Below are 25,623 nucleotides of genomic sequence, written 5' to 3'. Positions count from 1 at the left end.
AGCTGTAGGGCCTTCCTCTGACACCACCTGGTATAGAGGTCCTGGATGGCAGGTAGTACCTTGCAGTCGGAGGCCGAGCAGTTGCCATACCAGGCAGTGATGGAACCCGTCAGGATGCTCTCGATGGTGCAGCTGTAAAACATTTTGAGCATCTGAGGACCCTTGCCAAATCCTTTCAGTCTCCTGAGGGGGAATAGGTTTTTTTGTGCCCTCTTCACAACTGTCTTGGTGTGCTTGGACCATGTTAGTTTGTTGGTGATGTGGACACCAAGGTACTTGAAGCGCTCAACCTGCTCCAATACAGCCCCATCGATGAGAATGGGGGCGTGCACGGTCCTACACTGTTTGACCTCGTCTGTCTGTTCATGTTTTTCAGCATGGTGGAGAAAGTACCCAACTTGAGTAAAAGTAAAGATACCTTAATAAACGTCTCTCTATCCACCGGATGTGTACCAAACTCACTAAAAGTGGCAGTAATAAAGCCTCTCTTGAAAAAGCCAAACCTTGACCCAGAAAATATAAAAAAATCGGCCTATATCGAATCTTCCATTCCTCTCAATTTAAAAAAAAGGCTGTTGCGCAGCAACTCACTGCCTTCCTGAAGACAAACAATATATACAAAATGCTTCAGTCTGGTTTTAGAACCCATCATAGCACTGAGACTGCACTTGTGAAGGTGGTAAATTACCTTTTAATGGCATCAGACCGAGGCTCTGCATCTGTCCTCGTGCTCTTAGTGCTGCTTTTGATAGCATCGATCACCACATTCTTTTGGAGAGATTGGAAACCCAAATTGGTCTACACGGACAAATTCTGGCCTGGTTTAGATCTTATCTGTCGGAAAGATATCAGTTTGTCTCTGTGAATGGTTTGTCCTCTGACAAATCAACTGTACATTTTGGTGTTCCTCAAGGTTCCGTTTTAGGACCACTTTTGTTTTCACTATATATTTTACCTCTTGGGGATGTCATTCGAAAACATAATGTTAACATTCACTGCTATGCGGATGACACACAGCTGTACATTTCAATGAAACATGGCGAAGCCCCAAAATTGCCCTCGCTAGAAGCATGTGTTTCAGACATAAGGAAGTGGATGGCTGCAAATTTTCTACTTTTAAACTCGGACAAAACAGAGATGCTTGTTCTAGGTCCCAAAAAACAAAGAGATCTTCTGTTGAATCTGACAATTAATCTTAATGGTTGTACAGTCGTCTCAAATAAAACTGTGAAGGACCTCGGCGTTACTCTGGACCCTGATCTCTCTTTTGAAGAACATATCAAGACTGTTTCAAGGACAGCTTTTTTCCATCTACGTAACATTGCAAAAATCAGAAACTTTCTGTCCAAAAATGATGAAGAAAAATGGATCCATGCTTTTGTCACTTCTAGGTTTGTCACACCCTGACCATAGTTTGCTTTGTATGTTTCTATGTTTTGGTTGGTCAGGGTGTGAGCTGAGTGGGCATTCTATGTTTCATGTCTAGTTTGTCTAGTTCTATGTTTGGCCTGATATGGTTCTCAATCAGAGGCAGGTGTTAGTCATTGTCTCTGATTGGGAACCATATTTAGGTTTTGTGGGTGATTGTCCTTGTGGGTGATTGTCCTTGTTCCTGTTCTGTGTTACTTTGCACCAGTATAGGCTGTTTTCGGTTTTCGTGTTACGTTTATTGTTTTTTGTATTGATTCGTGTTTCCATTGTTTTCATTAAACATGAATCTCAATAGCCATGCCGCATATTGGTCCGACTCTCCTTCACCTATAGAAAACCGTTACAGAATCATCCACCACAACAGGACCAAGCGGCGTTGTAACGGACAGCAGCAACAGCGGCCAAAGACACAGGACTCTTGGACATGGGAGGAAATCCTCGACGGGAGAGGACCCTGGGCTAAACCAGGGGAGTGTAGCTGCCCCAAGGTGCAGCTCAAAGAGGAATGGACATGGGAGGACGAACTGGACGGTAAAGGACCCTGGGCACAGCCAGGAGAATATCTCCGCCCCAAAGAAGAGCTGGAGACGGAGAAAGGCGGAGAGGCGCTGGTATGAGGAGGCAGCACGGCGGGGTGGATGGAAGCCCGAGAGTCAGCCCCAAAAATTTCTTGGGGGGGCTCACAGTAAGTATGGCGAAGCCAGGTAGGAGTTCTGCGTCAACTTCCTGTGGTTACTGGGGGGCTGGAGAGGCCGGGCAGGCACCGTGTTATGCTGTGAAGCGCACGGTGTCCCAGTGCGGGTGCATAGCCCGGTGCGATACATTCCAGCTCTGCGTATCGGCCGGGCTAGAGTGGGCATCGAGCCAAGTGCCATGAAGCCGGCTCTACGCATCTGGTCTCCAGTGCGTCTCCTTGGGCCGGCTTACATGGCACCAGCCTTGCGCATGGTGTCCCCGGTTCGCCTGCATAGCCCAGTGCGGGCTATTCCACCTAGCCGCACTGGCAGGGCGACCGGGAGCATGCAACCAGGTAGGGTTGGGCAGGCTCAGTGCTCAAGAGCACCAGTGTGTCTGCACGGTCCGATCTATCCGTCACCACCTCCACGCACCAGTCCTCCGGTGGCAGCCCCCCGCACCAGGCTGTCTCTCCGGCTCATCCATACAGGTGCTCCCGTCTGTCCAGCGCTGCCTGAGCCTTCCTCCTCTCCAGTGCTGTCGGAGTCTCCCGCCTGTCCGGCGCTGCTGTCGGAGTCTCCCGCCTGTCCGGCGCTGCTGTCGGAGTCTCCCGCCTGTCCGGCGCTGCTGTCGGAGTCTCCCGCCTGTCCGGCGCTGCTGTCGGAGTCTCCCGCCTGTCCGGCGCTGCTGTCGGAGTCTCCCGCCTGTCCGGCGCTGCTGTCGGAGTCTCCCGCCTGTCCGGCGCTGCTGTCGGAGTCTCCCGCCTGTCCGGCGCTGCTGTCGGAGTCTCCCGCCTGTCCGGCGCTGCTGTCGGAGTCTCCCGCCTGTCCGGCGCTGCTGTCGGAGTCTCCCGCCTGTCCGGCGCTGCTGTCGGAGTCTCCCGCCTGTCCGGCGCTGCTGTCGGAGTCTGCCTGTCCGGCGCTGAGTCTCCCGCCTGTCCGGCGCTGCTGTCGGAGCCCCGCCTGTCCGGCGCTGCCGGAGTCAGCCCGGCGCTGCTGTCGGAGTCTGAAGAGCCCCTCTGCCCAGAGCTGCCAGAGCCCCTCTGCCCAGAGCTGCCAGAGCCCCTCTGCCCAGAGCTGCCAGAGCCCCTCTGCCCAGAGCTGCCAGAGCCCCTCTGCCCAGAGCTGCCAGAGCCCCTCTGCCCAGAGCTGCCAGAGCCCCTCTGCCCAGAGGCGCCAGAGCCCCTCTGTCCCGAGCAGCTGTCCCTCTATCCCGAGCTGTCCCTCTGTCCCGAGCTGCCCCTCTGTCCCGAGCTGTCCCTCTGTCCCGAGCTGCCCCTCAGTCCCGAGCTGCCCCTCAGTCCAGTGGGGTCATTAAGTAGGGTCGCCGTGGTTCGGAGACCACGGAAGCGGACAAGGTGGGGGACTAAAACTATGGTGAAGTGGGGGCCACGTCCAGCACCAGAGCCGCCAACGCGGACAGATGCCCACCCAGACCCTCCCCAATAGGTTCGGCCGGAGTCCGCACCTTGGGGGTGTACTGTCACACCCTGACCATAGTTTGCTATGTATGTTTCTATATTTTGGTTGGTCAGGGTCTGAGCTGAGTGGGCATTCTATGTTACATGTCTAGTTTGTCTAGTTCTATGTTTGGCCTGATATGGTTCTCAATCAGAGGCAGGTGTTAGTCATTGTCTCTGATTGGGAACCATAATTAGGTAGCCTGTTTGGTGTTGGGTTTTGTGGGTGATTGTCCTTGTTCCTGTTATGTGTTACTTTGCACCAGTATTGGCTGTTTTCAGTTTTCGTGTTACGTTTATTGTTTTTTGTATTGATTCGTGTTTCCAATGTTTTCATGAAACATGAATCTCAATAGCCATGCCGCATTTTGGTCCAACTCTCCTTCACATATAGAAAACCGTTACAAGGTTAGACTACTGCAATGCTCTACTTTCCGGCTACCCGGATAAAGCACTAAATAAACTTCAGTTAGTGCTAAATACGGCTGCTAGAATCCTGACGAGAACCAAAAAATTTGATCATTTTACTCCAGTGCTAGCCTCCCTAAACTGGCTTCCTGTCAAGGCAAGGGCTGATTTCAAGGTTTTACTGCTAACCTACAAAGCATTACATGGGCTTGCTCCTAACTATCTCTCTGATTTGGTCCCGCCGTACATACCTACACGTACGCTACGGTCACAAGACGCAGGCCTCCTAATTGTCCCTAGAATTTCTAAGCAAACAGCTGGAGGCAGGGCTTTCTCCTATAGAGCTCCATATTTACGGAATGGTCTGCCTACCCATGTGAGAGATGGAAACTCGGTCTCAACCTTTAAGTCTTTACTGAAGATTCATCTCTTCAGTGGGTCATATGATTTAGTGTAGTCTGGCCCAGGAGTGTGAAAGTGAACGGAAAGGCTCTGGAGCAACAAACCGCCCTTGCTGTCTTTGTCTGGCCGGTTCCCCTCTTTCCACTGGGATTCTCTGCCTCTAACCCTATTACAGGGGCTGAGTCACTGGCTTATTAGGGCTCTTTCATACCGTCCCTAGGAGGGGTGCGTCACTTGGGTGGGTTGAGTCACTGATGTGATCTTCCTGTCTGGGTTGACGCCCCCGCTTGGGTTGTGCCTTGGCGGAGATCTTTGTGGGCTATACTCAGCCTTGTCTCAGGATGTTAAGTTGGTGGTTGAAGATATCCCTCTAGTGGTGTGGGGGCTGTGCTTTGGCAAAGTGGGTGGGGTTATATCCTTCCTGTTTGGCCCTGTCCGGGGGTGTCATCGGATGGGGCCACAGTGTCTCCTGACCCCTCCTGTCTCAGCCTCTAGTATTTATGCTGCAGTAGTTTATGTGTCGGGGGGCTAGGGTCAGTTTGTTATATCTGGAGTACTTCTCCTGTCCTCTCCGGTGTCCTGTGTGAATTTAAGTATGCTCTCTCTAATTCTCTCTTTCTTTCTCTCTTTCTTTCTCTCTCTCGGAGGACCTGAGCCCTAGGATCATGCCTCAGGACTACCTGACATGATGACTCCTTGCTGTCCCCAGTCCACCTGGCCGTGCTGCTGCTCCAGTTTCAACTGTTCTGCCTGTGATTATTATTATTTGACCATGCTGGTCATTTATGAACATTTGAACATCTTGGCCATGTTCTGTTGTAATCTACACCCGGCACAACCAGAAGAGGACTGGCCACCCCACATAGCCTGCTTCCTCTCTAGGTTTCTTCCTAGGTTTTGGCCTTTCTATGGAGTTTTTCCTAGCCACTGTGCTTCTACACCTGCATTGCTTGCTGTTTGGGGTTTTAGGCTGGGTTTCTGTACAGCACTTTGAGATATCAGCTGATGTACAAAGGGCAATATAAATACATTTGTTTTGATTTAGATTTGAATAGAAAATGACTCAAGTAAAAGTCACCCAGTAAAATTCTACTTGAGTAAAAGTCTAAAAGTATTTGGTTTAAAATATACTTAAGTGTCAAAATAAACGTAAAAGTCATTTCAAATTCCTTATATTAAGCAAACCAGATGGCACCATTTTCTTGTTTTTTTTTAATTTACGGAAAGTCAGGGGCACACACTTTTTTACACACTTTGTATTTAAAGTGTCTGCCAGATCAGAGGCAGTAGGGATGACCAGGGATGTTCGGTTGATAAGTGTGTGAATAGTTGTTTCCTGTCCTGCTGAGCCTTCAACATTTAACAAGTACTTTTGGGTGTCAAGGAAAATGTATGGAGGAAAAAGTACAATATTTTCTTAAGGAGTGTAGTGAAGTTAAAGTGGTCAAAAATATAAATAGTAAAGTAAAATACAGATACCCCCCAAAATGACTTATGTAAAAATACTTTAAAATACTACTTAAGTACTTTACACCACTGTTTTTCAGCATGAAGTACTGTGCAGCCACTTAGTGTGGACACCAGTTGAGGCCACACACACAGATTCCTGTTGAACACTCTCTCTTTAACTACCTTATTTCCTCAATAACAGTGTCTCTCCTTCACTTCATCCCCTTCTTATTTCTTATTTTATTTAAATGATGGCCTACCAAAAAGAAAAAGGCCTCCTGCAGAGACGGGGACTGGGATTAAAAAAAGGACAAAACACACATCACGACAAGAGAGACACCACAAAACTACATAAAGAGAGACCTAAAGACAACAACATAGCAAGGCAGCAACACATGACAACACAGCATGGTAGCAACACAACATGGTAGCAGCGCAAAACATGGTACAAACATTATTGGGCACAGACAACAGCACAAAGGGCAAGAAGGTAGAGACAACTATACATCACACAAGCAGCCACAACTGTCAGTAAGCGTGTCCATGATGAGTGTCCCTAAATCCTCTAGGTTATATCAGTTGTGTCACTGAATCCCTCCCGCATCTGAACTGGCTACATATAGGGCACAGCATGATCAGAGGTGAAAGGTCACTTGGTCAGGTCAACAGGAAGTATTATTAAAGAGATGCTTTACATTGAAATACAGATAGAGATGCAGTAGTCCCAGAGTTAATGATCCCAGGTCAGTTTATATTATACAGGAAGTATTATTAAAGAGATGCTTTACATTGAAATACAGATAGATGCAGTAGTCCCAGAGTTAATGATCCCAGGTCAGTTTATATTATACAGGAAGTATTATTAAAGAGATGCTTTACATTGAAATACAGATAGATGCAGTAGTCCCAGAGTTAACGATTCAAGGTCAGTTTTGAATTTCACCTGATGATTATGATGACTGACAGTATTCTTTTAAAAATTAAATTAAACACAAGGCCTTAGCATGCTATCTCTCTCTCTCTCTCTCCATCTGTCTCTCATCTGCAGATATGTTTTGATGTGAGAGAGGATGCCAACCCGCGGTCCCGTCAACGCCACCTCACCCGCTCTTAAGATAACCTTCGGGCCGACTGGGAGGCTGGTTAGGAGACACAGCTAGAGACACTATTATGTAATTGTGATGAACTGACAGAATATTAGGGTAGCACTGTGATTCATCAGTCATATGCTGCCTTCCCTGCTCCTCTGTTCTTACCTCTTTCCCTTTCTCTCTTTTACACCTCCCTCGCCACCACCTCTTTCTTCCTCTGTTATCATGCACACCAGATGTGCATTGAAGTACAGATTAAACTTGTATTTATAATATTACAATTATAATATTCATAATGCATGTACTATGTATTTATAACACTTGTATAATGAACTTCAATATCAATTGAATAAAAGCGTTTCACATTCTCTACTGTTTGAAATTAAGTCTCTCGTTTGATGAAATACTACACCTATGCTGTGTTTATCAGATCAATGCAGATGAAGGAAATTAGATATTGAGATTAACCAGTTTTAGAGTATTTACATGATGCATAGGAAGTGTAGTGTACTGTTTTTTAAAATTATATTTCTGTATTTATGAATTACAAATCAGCCTCTAACTTGTTAAATCATGTTTCTAGTCTATTGCATAGTTACAATGTGTAACCATTGATGTCCCAGGACCAAGATTGGTAAACACTGTTGAAGTGTATAATTGTAATACATACATGCAGACACAGCATCATTCAAAGACTGGAGTTTGATACTCCTGGTATTGGATATGACTTAAAAATAATCTCAAAGACATTCATGCCTGAGATGCACCTCTATTTGCCAAGGTAGAGCACATGATCAGTTGAATATATTAAATATTGAATGTAAAGGCTACAATGTGGGGATCTCATGCATGGTAATTACGACATGTATATACAGTGGTGCAAAAAGTATTTAGTCAGCCACCAATTGTGCAAGTTCTCCCACTTAAAAAGATGAGAGAGGCCTGTAATTGTCATCATAGGTACACTTCAACTATGACAGACAAAATGAGAGAGAAAAAATCACATTGTAGGATTTTTAATGAATTTATTTGCAAATTATGGTGGAAAATATATAATTTTGGTCAATAACAAAAGTTTATCTCAATACTTTGTTATATACCCTTTGTTGGCAATGACAGAGGTCAAACGTTTTCTGTAAGTCTTCACAAGGTTTTCACACACTGTTACTGGTATTTTGGCCCATTCCTCCATGCAGATCTCCTCTAGAGCAGCGATGTTTTGGGGCTGTTGCTGGGCAACACGGACTTTCAACTCCCTCCAAAGATTTTCTATGGGGTTGAGATCTGGAGACTGGCTAGGCCACTCAAGGACCTTGAAATGCTTCTTACGAAGCCACTCCTTCGTTGCCCGGGCGGTGTGTTTGGGATCATTGTCATGCTGAAAGACCCAGCCACGTTTCATCTTCAATGCCCTTGCTGATGGAAGGAGGTTTTCACTCAAAGTCTCATGATACATGGCCCCATGCATTCTTTCCTTTACACGGATCAGTCGTCCTGGTCCCTTTGCAGAAAAACAGCCCCAAAGCATGATGCTTCCACCACCATGCTTCACAGTAGGTCTGGTGTTCTTTGGATGCAACTCAGCATTCTTTGTTCTCCAAACACGACGAGTTGAGTTTTTACCAAAAAGTTCTATTTTGGTTTCATCTGACCATATGACATTCTCCCAATCTTCTTCTGGATCATCCAAATTCTCTCTAGCAAACTTCAGACGGGCCTGGACATGTACTGGCTTAAGTAGGGGGACATGTCTGGCACTGCAGGATTTGAGTCCCTTGCAGCGTAGTGTGTTACTGATGGCAGGCTTTGTTACTTTGGTCCCAGCTCTCTGCAAGTCATTCACTAGGCCCCCCCGTGTGGTTCTGGGATTTTTGCTCACCGTTCTTGTGATCATTTTGACCCCACGGGGTGAGAACTTGCGTGGAGCCCCAGATCGAGGGAGATTATCAGTGGTCTTGTATGTCTTCCATTTCCTAATAATTGCTCCCACAGTTGATTTCTTCAAACCAAGCTGCTTACCTTTTGCAGATTCAGTCTTCCCAGCCTGGTGCAGGTCTACAATTGTGTTTCTGGTGTACTTTGACAGCTCTTTGGTCTTGGCCATAGTGGAGTTTGGAGTGTGACTGTTTGAGGTTTTGGACAGGTGTCTTTTATACTGATAAGTTCAAACAAGTGCCATTAATACAGGTAATGAGTGGAGGACAGAGGAGCCTCTCAAAGAAGAAGTTACAGGTCTGATAGAGCCAGAAATCTTGCTTCATTAAAAATCCTACAATGTTTTTTTTTCTCTCTTTTTTTTCTCATTTTGTCTGTCATATTTGAAGTGTACCTATGATGAAAATTACAGGCCTCTCCCATCTTTTTAAGTGGGAGAACTTGCACAATAGGTGGCTGACTAAATACGTTTTTGCCCCACTATATTTTGTTTGTGTGTGTTGTTTTGTTTTGCACACTTTGTACAAAATAATAAAATGCAGTGGTACAGTATATTTCTTAACGTAGCTCTTTATTAGCTAGCTATAACTGGAATGTTCACGTATCGCCAACCAGGATCAAACTGCCCATGACCTAACCATTTGGGTGGTCTTAACCACTCATAGCACAGTATGATATGGCAGTAAAAAGCATCCAATTACAATTCAGTATGTTTACACATATGAATATTACATGTGTGACGAAGACGATTAATGATTAAGGCAGGAGCCTAAACTAGCCTGTTAACATTAGCTAGCTACTACTAGTGAATATAAGTTTAGCTAAAAGTAATCTATAGAGATTTGAAACATTTTGCTACCATGTCTAAGAGACAAAACTACCAGGAAGCGAATATTTAAAAAAAAAGAAGAAAAAAACTGTGAGAAAAGAGGCACAATCTCTCCACCAAAGAAATTTGCTGGTGAAATGTATCAGCGTGCAGCAATGTCCATCAGCCGCTGTGGAGAACGACAAGCCTATGAGGCCATTCATTCGCCGAGAACGACGAGCCCCCGCTTGCTGATTGTAGCTGCGAAGAGGGCAAAACGGAGGAGTCCGAGCCATGCACTTCCACCGATGATGAAAACTCTCTGGCTGGACAAGAACAGGTGGTCGCACCAGGCCTAGCCACACCTCCAAACAATGCCAGCGAAGACCCTACTATCTTGGACCCAGACACAGATTTGTCGCTCCCCATCCCGGATGACAGTGGTGGTGCTGCTGAATCCCAGACAAAAAAACATAAAAGATCCCGGTGAGTGGCCAAAATATAGGAATGGATCTTTACGGGATATGTTAGTGCAGACTGGGCCACATCAGGATAAGGAGGGGAATTTCCCGAGAGATAAGGGACCACAAAAGTTGTCGGTGGCCCACTCCAATAGGAGGATGGCGAATGGGGAGAGAGTGGAGAGAACAAGGCTTGTCTATTCCAAGCAAAACGATGCAGCCTTCTGTTTTTGCTGCAAACTTTTTTCACACGAGTACAAATCTGCGCTGGTCGGGGATGGAACCAGGGACTGGAAGAATCTGTGCCACCTCCTCAGCTCGCATGAGAAGTCGCATGAGCACGTTGATAGTTTTCAAAGGTGGAAGGAGCTGGAGATCAGGCTGGTGTCCATGAAAACTCAGATGACTTGATTTCATGACCATGGACAGCTGCCGAGAGAAAACAGCGCTGACTGCAATGTAACACCACAGCAGAGGAAAGAGACCAGTCTAGGTGGAGATGAAATAAATAAATGTTTGAAACTGATGTTGGACAATCAAATTTGATATGTAAATGAACGAAATAGGTTAAGGCTGGGTCATTGACATAAATCGTATTTTACACTGCTCCAGCGAAACGAGGTCCGCCATGCATTTATGAAAGCAGTTGTTCCCAAAGCTCAAATGATCTTACTCTGTTTTACAGTTCTACAGAAATACTAAAATATATGTTAAATATGTTGTGTATGTTGTGTAGTAAGCTGTTAGTAGCCCATGTGCCTCACCCTAATAATGTGGTCTATTTCCCCATCTTAATTCTGCCTACTGTTCTGACTTGGTGGTGCACATGTAGCCTATAACCTGTTTTAGAGAAATGTAATCATTCAATATTGTAAGAGCTATCATTGTCTGCTTATATGCCCCCTTTATTTATCCTACGGCTTTGACTTGTTGTACAGGGAGAACACTCTAAGAACAGCACGTTCTGAATTCTGTCACTGTATATTTCAAAAGTGCTGATCAAATAGTTATTTGACTACGTCTGTCCTAGCTCACTCATTAATGTTGTAATCTAAATTACGGATTGCCTCTTATCTGCTTGTCGTCCCCTAATGCTGTACATCTCAATTGTCAGTAAAAACCACATTTGTTTAAGCAAGTCAGCCATATCAGCTATGTTTCTTTAGAAGGCAGTAAATGAGGCTGAATTAACTGTTTTGCTGCCAAACAATGCTCCGCTGATAGCCAGGTGTAGCAGTGGTAAGGTTTTGGGACTCTGCTGTTGGGCAGCTTTATGTAGGTCCCAACAGTTTGTGGGCATAGCTTGTCACCATTATAGTGCAATTGATGTATTGTTTAGTGTTGTGTTGTGTAGTGGCTTTGCTGGCATGCATCACAAAACATTTGTTTTTGCCCAACCAATATTTACATGCTAAAATCGCCACTGTAAATAATGTATTGTAATTTACTGGTTTCTCATAGTTATTTATTCCGGGCAAAGGGAGTGGTTTTGGGCGGTTAAATCTTAGTAACCAGGTTTCCGACATTCAACCCTAGTGTGGATCCTATTGGTGCAGGTCCTTCGGGAGGGTGTCTCACAGTTCTGGCAGGGTGTCTCGCTGGTCTGGGTGGGTGTCCCTTGTTCTGTTGCTCCTGTGTGAGGTGCTGGGGCTGCAGTTGAGGGTGATGTCCTTCAGGTTCCTGGCAAAGATGGGGGCTGCTGCCTTGTAGAGGTGGACCTGGTAGTGAAGGCCGTTCAAGTCCACGATGGAGTGGTGGCCCAGGTAGATGTTAGGTTTTGAGGCACAATCCTGGGAAATGCTTGCATTCACACGCTGTATGGTGGCAGGGTGAACGTCTTTTCGTGGTAGCAGGGTGGAGATTACCCACTAGTGAGTTAGGGAATGAGGTAGAAGCTTTTTCTATCAATCCTGGAAAGAGCTGTGGCCACCCTTTCCTGCTGCACCTCAGGTAATTTGTGTCTGTGTGAATTATGATGAGGTTGTGGGACACAAGTCGGTCCTCTGACAGCAGCTCCAAGGCACGCCAGGTGTTTGGACACCAGAGTTTAGCCACTTTATGTTTTGGAAAAAGTTTATTCTCATCATGTAGTTCTCATTTCAGTCAATGAAGAGCACAATATCTGCTTTTTGTGTGTCCCTGGTGGGTGTGGGGGTGTTGTCAGGAGAGCTATCTGGGGGCTGACAGGAAGGGGTGCCAGGAGGGGTAGTCTGTTGGGTTGGTGTAGGTCATGTCTTGTGTGTCCTACTGGGGTGTCAAGGCTGTATGGTCGGGGTCTGAAGTGGGCTGTTCTGTTGGCTTTTCTCTCCCTCTCTCTCTCTCTCTCTCTCTCTCTCTCTCTCTCTCTCTCTCTCACACACACACACACTGCATGGTAATGGTAAATATGATATTTTGTGGCCCCTAGGCTATATCAGAGATATATAATTATAATTATATATACTCTTTGTATATATGCAGAGTGAATCAGGGATTGACACTTTCAGAATCATAGGAATAGGCTACATGAAGGTGTAGAGGTACAAATGGTAGAACAGCCTACAGATTTTTATGGCAGCCTACTATGGTAGCCTATTGGACCACAGTCCAAAAATAAACATGTAGCTAGTTATAGGCTAAGCAAGAAGTTTGGTATAGAATTAGCTTTTTCTTTTATAAAATTCAGTACAGTTCAGATATTGCATGTTCATAATTCCCGTCGAGTTCTGTTCTCTGGCTGCAGTTCAAACCAAACCAAAACAACAGCTGCACATGCTCACGTGCCTGGATTGCAAATTGCAGCCTGTGCACATTTAGCTATCATCTTATTAAGTGACATGTCACATTAGTCTAATTTAACTCCTTAATTAATATTAGTCGAGACCATTGACCAGTCGCTGAAAAAGTACAAATAAAATGTAAGTTAGAACTTTAGCTAGCTAGTACAACAGTAATTGGTTTATACGTTTTTGGAGAACTGAAATGCCTTGGCAGTACAAACAGCACTAACGTTAGCAAGCTAGTGAGCGGATAACTTAAACATATTGTTTTGCGTGATAGCTTTATTCAACTCTTTCATTTGAACATTTTATCTCTTCTAATATTTTTTTGTTGCTGTGTTGCAATTATGTGTGTATTGTGTAATTTTGGTATTTCTGATGCCTTGCCACACTGACAAGCGCTAATAAGAAAACTATGTCAAGATGTTATTATTCCCTCTGGGGAAAATGGAAGAAAACACTGATAAGCGCTAGAATTGCAAAGCGGAAGTGGTCCGCGAGTGAATTTTGCGTAATGAGTGACAGGAGAACGAACTAAAGAGAAAGAGAAATGGCGCCTCAATGCCATTCTTACTGAGGCAGAGTACAGACGGATAGACAGATTAAACAAGTGAAAATAAACGGACAAATCATGGTGAACACAAGAAAGAACTCTCGGCATAAGTCGAGCAGTCCCTTCATCTCGTCCAGGACCCGGTCTTCTGCCAGAAATCCCTCCAACTCTGAAGAACATGTAAGCCGGGTTATTTTCTTCACTGCCCGGCTAATATAACGTTCGCTATAATATGGCTAACTAGTTAGCCTTGGCCTCAAGCCGGTTCTCAGTGGGGGTTTTTGTTGCCATAAATCCTGCTACAATATTTGACACCAATATACTTGATTTCACGAGTAAATGTGGCTTTGTATGTTTGTCATAAGCACAGACGCCATTGTATGAACGTTAGCTTTCAGGTTAACGTTAGCTCCATAACTGAGTGCCAGCTAAGTTGCCAGAGTTCCCTTTGTGTTGGGCTTGTGTTATTATGCCTACCGACTGCAGGAGATAATTTAGCCTGTTTTAGTGTGTCACTCGACAGTCCAAAACAAACTGACACTGCAGTTGGCGTGTTATTGATACGCATGTTGTTGTTGACCGTTTTTTATATGCAACGTCAATAAATGACAGACTAGTAGTGCTAGCTATGTAGTTGTGGGGGAAGGGAACCCGATGAACCCCGATGGTTCACAACAGTTGGCTGGCTATCGTCCTCAACTATTTAGCTAACGTTAGCTAGCTAACTTGAAGTTGAAAAAGCTGAACTTTTGTGTTTGAAAGAAACTTGAAGTGTGAATTTATACGGTATGCTGTTGACATAACATTCAGGCTTAAATTGTCTAGTAAAGAGATTCATTAACGTTAACTGCCTCAAGTGTTTCTCTAGGATTTGGAGAAATTAATGTTGAGTCACAAATATAACAATACTAGTAAGTTAGCTACAAATGTAAACAATATGATTGATGCAAGTTAAATGTAGCTAACAAGCTGTTGTGCATACAATTAAACATCGCAACATGAATAGGGACACTTTGTTATTTGGTTAGCTACCCTCTTGAGAGTGCTTTAAATTGAAGCATTTGTGACTATATTGCCATTTGCCAGCTATTTTGTCATGATGTTCATGGAAATATGGAATGAGTTGTAACTTAACAGGTAACGTTAACTTAGTTGTTAGGTGTTCTGCAGTAAGTTGAAACTTTTCGGCAATTAGCAGGTTTGATTGGATACCTGAACAAATGTACCTTAAATATATTTGAAATGGAGGAGATGAGTCTTAGTTAAATTCAGATTTGTATCACTTCTTGCTATTTGCTAACACAAAGCAGGACAGACAGTCAGATCTGGAGCAAGCTGATGTAATCAAACGGCTCAGCAGCGTAACAATCTATTTAGCGTAACCAGCATATTTTCAATCATCCTTTACATGGCGATACTATAGTCATTCTCGACCTGAAAAACACCGGTATCTTCGAATCTCCCGTCGCAGGTGGAACGTTTGAAGTTAGAAAATGCTCAGTTATTAAATTCAATTTTTGCTCCATGAAATTACTTGACAACGTATACGCCACCACCAGAGTATATTTGTCTTCTCTCATTGATCAATGAGAGGTGAGTGTCATTCAAAGCTAAGCTTGATTTCTGAGTTACACACATGGGGTGGACACCCACCAGGTCCCTACTAATGAGAGAAAACAAAGATACTTAAAGATGGCGGAGTATTAGGGCTGTCCCCGAATGAAAAAAAAAAAGTATTTGGTCGTCTGACATGTTTTAATGTGTATTTTTTCATGCGTGTTTTTATAAAATCACTAAGCATTGACCTGGTCTGATGCTTATGGTTTGATGCTTATGGTTTGACGCCTCACGAGGGCGCCAGAGATCTAGATATCAGAAGAAAAATACCTTTACCTGCCTGACTCAAATATTCTCCTGCTCCTGCTGGCTGGCTTGGACCCAATTAACTAGCTGATGCAAAGTTTCAAGTTTGCTGCAGACAGGCCATGTGTAGCCAAGGTGATTTATTGGATATTTATTTTAATCAGGATATTTTCTACCTGCAGTTTGTAATATTTTTATTTGTTGGCTTTATGTAGGCTATTTTTACAGTTACCAATGGCAATATACGTTACTTTTTAGGTTTGTATCATTTTCATTTAGATTTGGATATAACGTTGATTACCAACATGAGAATAATTTTGACATATGAAGACGTTGTTATAAATTAAATTAAACTGTTAAACAAAAATGTGCATATGAAATCCATAGTTGGCACACAGATCGGTTGAAATGGTAAGAAATTGCCATTCAAAAACATGAGAAAGGTGGCCGACTCATCGTGTAGCCTATTACTGGCACCTTCAGAAGAGTAATGGCAGACTCTGCGAAAGCCAGCTGGTACTAGCGAACTAGCAACATGGTAAAACATTTTTTGGCCCCTCAGTTTCCCACCACTGAGCTCGAGACAGACGCAGCTGTAGGCAATTTGCGCAATGGATGAGAAGCCGTGCTCGACTTGGGCAGGAGCTCACCGGAGCTGAGCACCTCAAATTTTCAAATGCTTGAGCTCATGTTTCAGTCCAAATCAAGCGCAGCTAAGTAGTAATCAGCATTTTTAGACATTTTTCGCTTTCATGCCGAGTGGTTATCCAAAGGGAGAAAGCTGGAAAGACTTAACTTCTTAAGGTATAGGGGGCAGCATTTTCACTTTTGGATAAATTGCGTGCTCAATTTCAACTTCCTGCTACTCATGCCAAGAATATAAGATATGCATATTATTAGTAGATTTGGATAGAAAACACTCTGAAGTATCTAAAACTGTTTGAATCATGTTTGTGAGTATAACATAACTTCAAATCAAATTTTATTTGTCACATACACATGGTTAGCAGATGTTAATGCGAGTGTAGGGAAATGCTTGTGCTTCCAGTTCCGACAATGCAGTAATAAGCAACAAGTAATCTAACAATTCCAAAACTACTTTCTTATACACAGTGTAAGGGGATAAAGAATATGTACATAAAGATATGAATGAGTGATGGTGCAGAGCAGCATAGGCAAGATACAGTAGATGGTATCGAGTACAGTATATACATATGAGATGAGTATGTAAACAAAGTGGCATAGTTAAAGTGGCTAGTGATACATGTATTACATAAGGATGCAGTAGATGATATAGAGTACAGTATATACGTATACATATGAGATGAATAATGTAGGGTATGTAAACATTATATTAGGTAGCATTGTTTAAAGTGGCTAGTGATATATTTTACATCCTATCCCATCAATTCCCATTATTGAAGTGGCTGGAGTTGAGTCAGTGTGTTGGCAGCAGCCACTCAATGTTAGTGGTTGCTGTTTAACAGTCTGATGGCTTTGAGATAGAAGCTGTTTTTCAGTCTCTCGGTCCCAGCTTTGATGCACCTGTACTGACCTCGCCTTCTGGATGATAGCGGGGTGAACACGCAGTGGCTCGGGTGGGTGTTGTCCTTGATGATCTTTATGGCCTTCCTTTAACATCGGGTGGTGTAGGTGTCCTGGAGGGCAGGTAGTTTGCCCCCGGTGATACGTTGTGCAGACCTCACTACCCTCTGGAGAGCCTTACGATTGTGGGCGGAGCAGTTGCCGTACCAGGCGGTGATACAGCCCGCCAGGATGCTCTCGATTGTGCATCTGTAGAAGTTTGTGAGTGCTTTTGCTGACAAGCCAAATTTCTTCAGCCTCCTCAGGTTGAAGAGGCGCTGCTGCGCCTTCTTCACGATGCTGTCTGTGTGGGCGGACCAATTCAGTTTGTCTGTGATGTGTATGCCGAGGAACTTAAAACTTACTACCCTCTCCACTACTGTTCCATCGATGTGGATAGTGGGGTGTTCCCTCTGCTGTTTCCTGAAGTCCACAATCATCTCCTTAGTTTTGTTGACGTTGAGTGTGAGGTTATTGTCCTGACACCACACTCCGAGGGCCCTCACCACCTCCCTGTAGGCCATCTCGTCGTTGTTGGTAATCAAGCCTACCACTGTTGTCGTCCGCAAACTTGATGATTGAGTTGGAGGCGTGCGTTGCCGCGCAGTCGTGGGTGAACAGGGAGTACAGGAGAGGGCTCAGAACGCACCCTTGTGGGGCCCCAGTGTTGAGGATCAGCGGGGTGGAGATGTTGTTGCCTACCCTCACCACCTGGGGGCGGCCAGTCAGGAAGTCCAGTACCCAGTTGCACAGGGCTGGGTCGAGACCCAGGGTCTCTGGCTTGATGACGAGCTTGGAGGGTACTATGGTGTTGAATGCCGAGCTGTAGTCGATGAACAGCATTCTCACATAGGTATTCCTCTTGTCCAGATGGGTTAGGGCAGTGTGCAGTGTGGTTGAGATTGCGTCGTCTGTGGACCTATTTGGGCGGTAAGCAAATTGGAGTGGTTCTAGGGTGTCAGGTAGGGTGGAGGTGATATGGTCCTTGACTCGTCTCTCAAAGCACTTCATGATGACGGAAGTGAGTGCTACGGGGCGGTAGTCATTTAGCTCTGTTACCTTAGCTTTCTTGGGAACAGGAACAATGGTGGCCCTCTTGAAGCATGTGGGAACAGCAGACTGGTATAGGGATTGATTGAATATGTCCTTAAACACACCAGCCAGCTGGTCTGCGCATGCTCTGAGGGTGCGGCTGGGGATGCCGTCTGGGCCTGCAGCCTTGCGAGGGTTAACACGTTTAAATGTTTTACTCACCTCGGCTGCAGTGAAGGAGAGACCGCATGTTTCCGTTGCAGGCCGTGTCAGTGGCACTGTATTGTCCTCAAAGCGGGCAAAAAAGTTATTTAGTCTGCCTGGCAAGACATCCTGGTCCGTGACTGAGCTGGATTTCTTCTTATAGTCCGTGATTGACTGTAGACCCTGCAACATACCTCTTGTGTCTGAGCCGTTGAATTGAGATTCTACTTTGTCTCTATACTGACGCTTAGCTTGTTTGATAGCCTTACGGAGGGAATAGCTGCACTGTTTGTATTCGGTCATATTACCAGTCACCTTGCCCTGATTAAAAGCAGTGGTTTGCGCTTTCAGTTTCACGCGAATGCTGCCATCAATCCACGGTTTCTGGTTTGGGAATGTTTTAATCGTTGCTATGGGAACGACATCTTCAACACGCGTTCTAATGAACTCGCACACCGAATCAGCGTATTCGTCAATGTTGTTGCCTGACAAAAATGGAGTCGTGGTCAGCTTTTCCGAAAGGGGGGCGGGGCAGGGCCTTATATGCGTCGCGGAAGTTAGAATAACAGTGATCCAAGGTTTTGCCAGCCCTGGTGGCGCAATCGATATGCTGATACATTTTAGGGAGTCTTGTTTTCAGATTAGCCTTGTTAAAATCCCCAGCTACAATGAATGCAGCCTCAGGATGTATGAATTCCAGTTTGCAAAGAGTCAAATAAAGTTCGTTCAGAGCCATCGATGTGTCTGCTTGGGGGGGAATATATACGGCTGTGATTATAATCGAAGATAATTCCCTTGGTAGATAATGCGGTCTACATTTGATTGTGAGGAATTCTAAATCAGGTGAACAGAAGGATTTGAGTTCCTGTATGTTTCTGTGATCACACCACGTCTCGTTAGCCGTAAGGCATACGACCCCGGGATACGCTAACCAGAAAGGTGTTTGTTGCTGTCGGCAAGATGCGTGGAGAAACCCGCTGGCTGCACCGCCACCGACAGCGTCTCTCCAGTGAGCCATGTTTCCGTGAAGCAAAGAACGTAAGTCTCTTTCCCTCTGGAATGCAACCCTTGCTCGGATTTCATCAACCTTGTTGTCAAGAGACTGGACATTGGCGAGAAGAATGCTAGGAAGTGGGGCACAATGTGCCCGTCTACGTAGTCTGACCAGAAGACCGCCTCGTTTCCCTCTTTTACGAAGTCGTTTTTTTGGGTCGCCGGCTGAGATCCATTCCGTTGTCCTGGTTGAAAGGCAGAACACAGGATCCGCTTTGCGAAAGTCATATTCTTGTTCGTACTGATGGTGAGTTGACGCTGATCTTATATTCAGTAGTTCTTCTCGACTGTATGTAATGAAACCTAAGATGACCTGGGGTACTAATGTAAGAAATAACACGTAAGAAAACAAAACTGCATAGTTTCCTAGGAACGCGAAGCGAGGCGGCCATCTCTGTCGGCGCCGGAAGTACGATCTTATGTAGCAGGCAAACCCTGAGGACTAACCTTTCAGAATATTTTTTTTTTGTGGTCTGTCTGTTCACTGAGTTATCATTGGCAAACAATATTTCTTAGGAACTTGTTTTCAGTTCCTACCGCTTCCACTGGATGTCTTTGGAATTTGGTTGAGGTTATTCATTTGTGCAATGAAGTAGGGCCATTCTGGAAAAGGGTAACACTGTTGAGAGTTGGCCAAGACTTGAAAAGTTGTGTTAGTTTCAAAGCAATTTTTGGCTGGATTCACAACGAGTGTAGCTTTAATTGATTATCTTACATGTGTGATTTAATGAATGTTGGATTTTTATATAATTTTTTGAATTTGCCGCGTTGCATTTTCCCTGTTTTTTGCCCAAGTGGGTCGCAACTGTCCCCTATACTATAAGAAGTTAACTATATGCTATCTACCCAATGTTCCTGTCATTCTTACCTAAGTGGTAAAGTCGTGTGTTCTCAATGGACATACGGGAGCTTTTGTAAATTCGCTCTCCGATTTCAGAGCGCTGTTGTCTGAGTGTACCGGAGTGCAGAATAACTTATGAATTATCAAACGCTCAACACCATTTGAATATGGCAGTTGTAAGTCAACATCGGCAAAAAAACGTTATTAAATTGTTGAAATATCAACAATAAACTCTGAACCAATTATTAATTTGGGGACAGGTTGAAAAGCATTAAACATTTATGGCAATTTAGCTAGCTTCCTTGCTTTTGCTAGCTCATTTGTCCTGGGATAAAAACATTGGGTTGTTATTTTATCTAATGCACAAGGTCCTCTACTCTGACAATTAATCCACAGATAAAACGGTTAACCAAATTTGTTTAGTCATTTCTCCTCCTTCCTTCAGGCTTCTTATTTGGACTTTATATGGAGGTTGGCAACCTCTTTATATGGAGATTGGCAACCCATCTTTACCACAAGATGAACTATCACCCACGTGGGTATATGCACCTAAAAACCAATGAGGAGATGGGAGAGGCAGAACTTGCGGCATGTTGCGCGTCATAAAAATAACCAAATTCTATTTTAGCGCCTGGCTGTGCAGACGCTCGCGAGCAGTGTGGGTGCAATGATTTAATAACATGTATGTGTACATTTATTTTTCAGTGTGAGTGGTGTGGTCAGCATGTCAGATGACATTAAAAAAAAAACTAACCAGTTCTGCCAGGGCGTTTAAAGTGGTCAGTCAGGTTGTTCTTTAATTTGTCTGGAAGTAGCTAGCCAGTTAGCTTGGGTGCTTGACTGCCGTTGTCAGGTCAGAACACTCGAATCAACTCTACTCCTATGCCAGAGCGTCCATTGTGTGCTCTGAACGCTCCCAGAGCGAAACGCTCTGAATTTACAAACTGACAATCTGGTAACGCTTGGATTGTGTGCACTTCTTATTGAATTGAAAAACACACCCGAAGTCGTAAAATTTCTAGCTAGTCATTAGTTATGCTAATGAGGTTGCATAGCAACAGCATCAACTCCGGTAGACAGGCGACACTCTAGTATGCTCAACTGAAAGGATACTCGTTCGTTTACAGTATATTAAAATTAACAAATATGTAGTATACAGTCTTAGTATGGGTATTTGAACACAATGACTAAATTTGAAAACTCAAATGGAATGAAATAAACCAACACTTGTTTCTCACAAGTATAGAATATATTGTGCACTCTGCAAACAGTGTCCACTCAGACAATGAGAACGGGAAGACTGGAATAATAATATTGAACGCATTAAAATAATAACCGTAACAAATATTGTAGATTAGGAATTCATAGTAAATGTACTACAAGTGAACTATGTTATGGAATTGATATACACTAACAATTGAATGAAAACCATTCACACAATTATTATTTTATTTGATTTTATTTAATCAGGTTGGCTAGTTGAGAACAAGTTCTCATTTACAACTGCGGCCTGGCCAAGATAAAGCAAAGCAGTACGACATATACAACAACACAGGGTTACACATGGAATAAACATAGTCAATAATACAGCAGAAAAAAGTCTATATACAGTGTGTGCAAATGAGGTAAGATAAGGGGGTTAAGGCAATAAATAGGCCATGGTGGTGAAGTAATTACAATATAGCAATTAAAACACTGGAATGGTAATGTGCAGAAGATGCATGTGCAAGTAGAGATACTGGGGTGCAAAGGAGCAAGATAAAGAAATACAGTATGGGGATGAGGTAGGTAGATGGGCTATGTGCAGTGATCTGTGAGCTGCTCTGACAGCTGGTGCTTAAAGCTAGTGAGGGAGATGAGTCTCCAGCTTCAGACATTTTTGCAGTTCGTTCCAATCATTGGCAGCAAAGAACTGGAAGGAAAGTTGACCAAATGAGGAATTGGCTTTGGGGGTGACCAGTGAGCAATACCTGCTGGAGCGCGTGCTACGAGTGGTTTTGCTACGAGTGGATATTGCATCGCCATCCTAAAGACCTTGCTTGGAAGTGTACTTCGCCAGACTGCCAAGAACCTTGCCCTCATCCAGACCAAGGTGGCGAGACATGGTAGTGTTGACACCACTTGTTGATCTTTGCACCAGACAGGATGCTCTTTCCAGCATACTTGGGGTCCAACATGTACGCTGCAGCGTGTATATGGGCTTCAGGCAGAAGTCTTCACGCTTTATGATGCATTTCAGAACTGCAGTTTCCTCTGCTTGAAGCAACCGTGGAGTTGGCAGGGCAGTACAGATTTATTTTCTTACATCTGCAAGCAGAGTCTGAACATCAGACAGGATGGCATTGTCTCCCTCAATCAGTGCAGTGGCTACTGCTTTAGGTTTCAGGAGTTTCAGGCTGCTTACCACTCTCTCCCAAAATACCTCATCCAGGAGGATCCTCTTGATGGTGCTGTCCATATCAGTAGACTGATATGGCCATTTCTTGGCGACTCCTTCCCCTCCAGGAGACTGTCAAACATGATGACAACACCACCCCAGTGGGTGTTGCTGGGAAGATTCAATGTGGTGCTCTTATTCTTCTCACTTTTCTTGGTGAGAGGGATTGCTGCTATAACTTGACCCTTCACATGTCTAACCATTTTCTTGGCTCTCTTTTATTCATTGTTTTCATTGCCATGATGTCCTTGAGGAGCAGATTCAATGCGTGAGCAGCACAGCCAATGGGAGTAATGTGAGGGTAGGACTCCATGTTTTCAGCATTGTCACCAGTGCAAATACCTTCTGTGGTCCAAGGTCATTGACTGCCTTCAGCTCATCTGCAATGTAGAGAACGGTGTGTCTGTCACTTGTCTGTTGTCGCTTGTCTGTGCTCTTGTAGAATGCTGGTTGAAGGGTGGAGATGTAGTTTATTATTCCTTCCCCACGAACATTTGACCATCAGATGATTGCAAGAGTCTGCTTTCTATGATTTGCTTGACCTTCACTTGAACTCTGCATCCAGCAAATGAGTAGATAAAGCATGTCTGGTTGGAGGGGTGTGTGCTGGGTGAAAAACTTTCAGAAATGGGATGAAAACCGAGCTGCAATTTCTAACCTCCTGCCCTGTGAATGACAATATGAGACATATTTCCCTCAAATTTCACAACACACAAAGAATTGGACCACAAATCAAATTGACAAACTCCCATATCTGTTAGGTGAAGTAGCGTGGTGTGCAATCTCAGCAGCAGAATTTGTGAGCCGATGCCACAAGAAAAGGTCAACCAGCGGGTCAGAAACACCAATGTAAATATAACCTATATTTTTCTGCCCATTTATTTCCTCCACCTCATTTGTGCATTCTGCTATCTGGACATAGCTTATGAAACTTTTAAAAATGGTGTACTACATTTAACTGCTAATATATTATTTAAAAGTGGTTATTTGCTTAACTTTGTCGTTTCGCTTAAAACCTCTCTGGGATATGTGGGACGGTAGCGTCCCACTTGGCCAAAAGACAGAGAAAATGCAGAGCACCAAATTCAAATAAATTCCTATAAAAATCAAACTTTAATTAAATCACACATGCAAGATTGCAAATTAAAGCTACACGTGTTGTGAATCCAGCCAACATGTCAGATTTCAAAAAGGCTTTTCGACTCTAGCAAACGATGCTATTATCTGAGCATAGCGCCATAGTAAACAAAAGAGAATTTCAACCCTGCAGTCACGACACAAAACACAGAAATAAAAATATACATCATGCCTTACCTTTGACGAGCTTCTTCTGTTGGCACCCAATATGTCCCATAAACATCACAAATGGTCCTTTTTGTTCGATTAATTCCGTCCATATATATCCAAAATGTGTGTTTGATCCAGAAAAACACCGGTTCCAACTTGCGCAACGTGATGACAAAATATCCCAAAAGTTACCTGTAAACTTTGCCAAAACATTTCAAACTACTTTTGTAATACAACTTTAGGTATTTAAATTATCGATACAATTGAAGACTGGATGATCTGTGTTCAATACAGGAAGATAAAAAAACTCAAGCATGCTTTCTGGTCTTGCGCATCTATCAAACAGTACACACAAAGTAACACTTTTTCAAGATGGCCGTACTTCATTACACAAAGGAATAACCTCAACCCATTCCTAAAGACTGGTGACATCCAGTGGAAGTGTTAGGAACTGCAAGCAAGTCCCTTAGAAATCTGGATTCAATTCAATGAAAACTCAATGAAAACAGGGTTACCTCAACAACACACAAAAAAATGGTTTGTCCTCGGGGTTTCGCCTGCTAAATAAGTTCTGTTATACTCAGTCATGATTCAAACAGTTTTAGAAACTTCAGATGGTTTTCTATCCAAATCTACTAATAATATGCATATCTTCTGGGGATGAGTAGCAGGCAGTTGAAATTCATCCAAAATTCCAAATGCTGCCGCCTATCCTAGAAGTTAATTTAGCTTTGTTGGTTTTTGTCATTTTGTTAATTTCACTTGCTTTGCCAATGTAAACATGTTTCCCATGCCAACAAAGCCACTTTTTAATTGAATTGAGAGAGCGAGGGAAGATATTGAGGCGGGGAGAAAGGAGACAGACAGCGAGACTTGACGCACTGACTGAACCATGAAACACAGGACTTTAAAGCGATGGCATGTCCTTGGTACTTGTATGTCATTCCTTCCTTATTGATACAGCACAATAGCCTGTCTGCTGCCATAGACCACTGCTAGCAGCCTACATGGAGACTAGTTTGACAATCAGTCCGACAAGGAGGGATGTGCATCACACACCAATGACTGAACAGAACGCAGTCCTTGCTCAAAGTATCAATTTATTTGTAACTTTATTTTGTTATATATATATATATATGTATGTATGTATGTATGTGCACAGTGCCTTGCGAAAGTATTCGGCCCCCTTGAACTTTGCGACCTTTTGCCACATTTCAGGCTTCAAACATAAAGATATAAAACTGTATTTTTTTGTGAAGAATCAACAAGTGGGACACAATCAAGAAGTGGAACAACATTTATTGGATATTTCAAACTTTTTTAACAAATCAAAAACTGAAAACTCCAGAAGTTCAGTGAGGATCTCTGAATGATCCAATGTTGACCTAAATGACTAATGATCATAAATACAATCCACCTGTGTGTAATCAAGTCTCCGTATAAATGCACCTGCACTGTGATAGTCTCAGAGGTCCGTTAAAAGCGCAGAGAGCATCGTGAAGAACAAGGAACACACCAGGCAGGTCCGAGATACTGTTGTGAAGAAGTTTAAAGCCGGATTTGGATACAAAAAGATTTCCCAAGCTTTAAACATCCCAAGGAGCACTGTGCAAGCGATAATATTGAAATGGAAGGAGTATCAGACCACTGCAAATCTACCAAGACCTGGCCGTCCCTCTAAACTTTCAGCTCATACAAGGAAAAGACTGATCAGAGATGCAGCCAAGAGACCCATGATCTCTCTGGATGAACTGCAGAGATCTACAGCTGAGGTGGGAGACTCTGTCCATAGGACAACAATCAGTCGTATATTGCACAAATCTGGCCTTTGTGGAAGAGTGGCAAGAAGAAAGCCATTTCTTAAAGATATCCATAAAAAGTGTCATTTAAA

General features: G+C 43.8%; 1 protein-coding gene across 1 annotated transcript in view; it reads left to right on the top strand.

Annotated features, from left to right (window-relative positions):
- Positions 1 to 13,108: 13,108 nt before the first annotated feature.
- The window catches only part of LOC135505725 (ATPase family AAA domain-containing protein 2B-like), a 121,914-nt gene continuing 109,399 nt past the window's right edge, over positions 13,109 to 25,623 (top strand). The window contains exon 1 of the mRNA XM_064924799.1: positions 13,109 to 13,611. Coding sequence (XP_064780871.1) covers positions 13,510 to 13,611 — 102 coding nt within the window. The 5' untranslated portion in view covers positions 13,109 to 13,509. The remainder of the gene's footprint in view (positions 13,612 to 25,623) is intronic.

Source organism: Oncorhynchus masou, chromosome 19, assembly GCF_036934945.1.
Source record: "Oncorhynchus masou masou isolate Uvic2021 chromosome 19, UVic_Omas_1.1, whole genome shotgun sequence".
NCBI lineage: Eukaryota > Metazoa > Chordata > Actinopteri > Salmoniformes > Salmonidae > Oncorhynchus > Oncorhynchus masou.
This window is presented reverse-complemented; position numbering and strand designations above follow the sequence as displayed.